We start from the raw sequence: 3,226 nt of genomic DNA on the forward strand, positions 1-3,226 counted from the left end.
ATTAGTCGGGGTCAGAGTAGAGGGCACAGCTGCACTGGTTGCAGAGGGAGAGGTGGCTGTGTGGCCAGGAGCTCACCCCCACTCCATTCCTGTCCCCGGGGCCAGAGCCGTCTTAGCTGGAGGTGCCCAGCTTCCGCCACCCCACGCCTGCTGGACTCATATCACCTCATCCTCATACCAACCATTACACCTATTTTATGAATAGGAAACCGAGTCTAGCCATGAAAGTCACACAGGAAGTGAGGAAGCTGAGGAGGACATGGAGCCCCCTGCCAGTGACAGGCCAAAACTCCTCTGGAGCTGGGGGCCAGCGAGGCCTTATCAGCTTCCTGTGGACTCATAGGCTCATCTGTGTTCTTAGGGGCTACGCAGACTCTCCAGCTGGGACTGGTGCCAAAGGCTTCCTGGAGGCGGCGGCATTCTACACAGGTACCTCGCCCGGATCCCAGTGCATGCAGGCCACAGAGGGTTCGGGAAGGACCCCGTGGACGTGGGCTCCCAGACAAGTGCAGACGGCACTGGGCAGCTCAAGTCCTCCCTGCCCAGCGGGAGCCCCTCAGAACCGCCATATCCCCCACCACCCAAGCTGCAGCCCCCCACAAACTGCTGCATGAGCGGCTGCCCCAACTGCGTGTGGGTGGAGTATGCCGATGTGCTGCTGCAGCATTACCAGGACGGTGGGGAGCGGGCCCTGGCCGCCCTGGAGGAGCACGTGGCTGACGAGACCCTCAAGGCCTTCCTCAGGATGGAGATCCAGCTTCGCGTGAGGTGCGGAGGCTGAGCCGGCCTGGCCCAGCGCTCGCCGAGGGCTCCTGCCTGGGGAGCAACACGGCCTCCTCTGTCCGCGGCCCCTCTGTGGGCTTGTGTTGGGTGGAAATCGGAAGAATTATTTATTGACTTTCCCTGAGAATAAACAAGGTCTTTGCGGTGGTGAGACTGGAGGCCTCTGTGTTGTCATCAGACGTTCACTGAGCCCCTCGAGGAAATACGACTCATTTTCTTCACTATTCAACAGTGACCCCAGGGGCCCCCTTCCATGTCCCCACATCCCAGAAGTTCCGCCCAAAGGTCCTTGGTGTTTACGGAGCAGTGTGGCAGAGGGAGCACCAACTGGCCCAGGGAAGTTGCCATTGGCAAAGCCCTTGGCAGACACAAACGCCACCAGGCAGCTGGGAAATGCCCCATTCGCCCAGCCGCAGTCAGCCCCCAGCTCCTGGGGTCCTTGGGGAGACACCCACCCACAAGCCAATCAGCCTCAGGGACCTGAGCACCGCTTAGCTACTGGTCAGTCCTTCCGGCCCACGTTGCCACAGCTCCCACAGCAGTCGGCCAGGGCGGAAGCGACTCCAGGCTCTGATGGCAGTGTCCTGGACAGGGCGGGGTTACATGAAGTTATGCAGGTTTTATCTCATTTAAGGGAGAAGCTAAGGTGGTAATGCCACTTGCATGGGATTTGAGCTGACAAATAGGCCTTCCCTTGAATATAAAGCCAGTACTTCACACGGACATGGAAACCGGTGGCCCAGAGGCAGACTAGTGCTGTGCTGAGGACACCTCATCCGACACCTGTCTTGCACGGCTAGCAAGTGTCATCCAGAAGCTCTCAGAGTTTTGACTGTTTAGGAGAAATGTGATTATAGAAACACAATTTATCAGACTCTATCTCAGAGGCCGTCTAGTCTGATCTGTCGTGCAGATTTGAAAGTGGAAGAGAGAGTTTTCCCAATAGTGCAGCACAGCGGAGCTCGGTGCAGCCTGGGCCCCTGAGGGGTCTGCAACACAGAGGTAGCTTATCTCAGATGTAGGAAGAGGTTTTCTCTGTGTTTTCCTCAAAAATACGGAGTCATAGCATGTTTTCTATAGGCACATGTGTGGGTGTATTCACATGTGTTCACACGTGTATGTATGTGTATATACATACATCCCACCCAGTGGATCCTATGGGATTAGCCTTACTTTAGATTCAACAGTCACGGCAAAGGCCCTTGCCATGTGACATTCCCAAAGAGAAGCCGCTGGCCTTGCCCCTCCTAGTTGTAAACATGTCGATGCCAGCGCAGCGTCGGCACCAGGCTTGCTGAGATTGCCCTGCGGGCGCGCGCCTCGTCTTTGTTCAGCCCACCGGTGCTTACTGAGCGTCTGGGAAGTACCTGGTGCTGGGCCAGACGCCAGGGTCTCATGGACATCTGCCCTAGTCCACTCGTGTGGAGGACAGCTTAACACAGCCAACCACAGGGCGATAATGCCTCACCCGTCAGAATGGCCATTATCAAAAAATCAACAACTAGCGTGTTGGCGAGGACGTGGAGAGAAGGGGGCCCTCGTGCACTGTGGGCGGGAATGTAAACTGGTGCAGCCACGATGGCCAACAGTATGGAGGTTCCTCAAAAAATTAAAAACAACTACTTTATGACCCAGCAATAACACTCCTGGGTATTTTTCCAAAGAAATCCAGAACTCTAGTTTGAAAAGAGATATGGACCCCTGGGTTCGTGGTGGCGTTATTAGTAATAGCCAAGATATGGAAGTCACAAAGTGTCCACTGATGGATGAGTAGATAAAGAAGCGGCACATACATACAGTGGAATATCACTCAGCCATTAAGAAGGAAATCTCACCATTCGCGACAATGCGGGTGGACCTAGAGAGTATTATGAGTGAAATAAGCCAAAGATGGATGCCGTGTGATTTCACTTATATGTGGATCTTAAAATAGGAGCAGACTCATAGATGCAGAGAACAAACTGATGGTTGCCAGAGGGGAGAGGGGTGGGGGGATTCGTGAAAAAGCTGATAGGGAATAAGAGGCACAAACTGCCAGTTTATGAGTCACGGAGATGTCATGCACGGCATAGGACAATAGTGTCATAACTGCGTGGCGACAGATGGGTTCTAGACTTACTGCGATCACTTCCTAAGGTACATAAATGTCAAATCGCCATGTCAGACACCCGAACCTAATACAACCTACATCAACTATAATAAAAAACAAAATTATCCAAACGTTTAACTGCACGATAAGTGCTGAGGGAGAGAGCCCAGCTCCCCTGAGGCCTATCGGCTAGGCATCCTGGTCCAACCTGGGATGGGGGGCGCCCTAAGGAAATGATGCTGGGGCAGAGCCCTGAGTCCCAGGAGGGGCGAGCTGGGGGTCCGGAGCAGCAGGTGTGAAGGCCCTGGAGTGGAAGGGGCTCCCTGGAGCACAGCAGGAGGGCGGGATGAAAGC

The 3,226-nt window shown here is 54.5% G+C and overlaps 1 protein-coding gene across 1 annotated transcript; it reads left to right on the forward strand.

The window, feature by feature from the left end:
- The first annotated feature begins 221 nt into the window (after positions 1 to 221).
- On the forward strand, positions 222 to 941 carry OXLD1 (oxidoreductase like domain containing 1). The gene is made up of 2 exons (XM_011373722.2): positions 222 to 239; positions 362 to 941. Exons 1-2 carry the CDS (start codon positions 222 to 224, stop codon positions 779 to 781), a joined length of 438 nt encoding a protein of 145 aa, XP_011372024.1. The 3' UTR covers positions 782 to 941.
- The last annotated feature ends 2,285 nt before the right edge of the window (positions 942 to 3,226 follow it).

The sequence above is a fragment of the Pteropus vampyrus genome, unplaced genomic scaffold (assembly GCF_000151845.1).
Source record: "Pteropus vampyrus isolate Shadow unplaced genomic scaffold, Pvam_2.0 Scaffold227, whole genome shotgun sequence".
NCBI classification, from domain to species: Eukaryota; Metazoa; Chordata; class Mammalia; order Chiroptera; family Pteropodidae; genus Pteropus; species Pteropus vampyrus.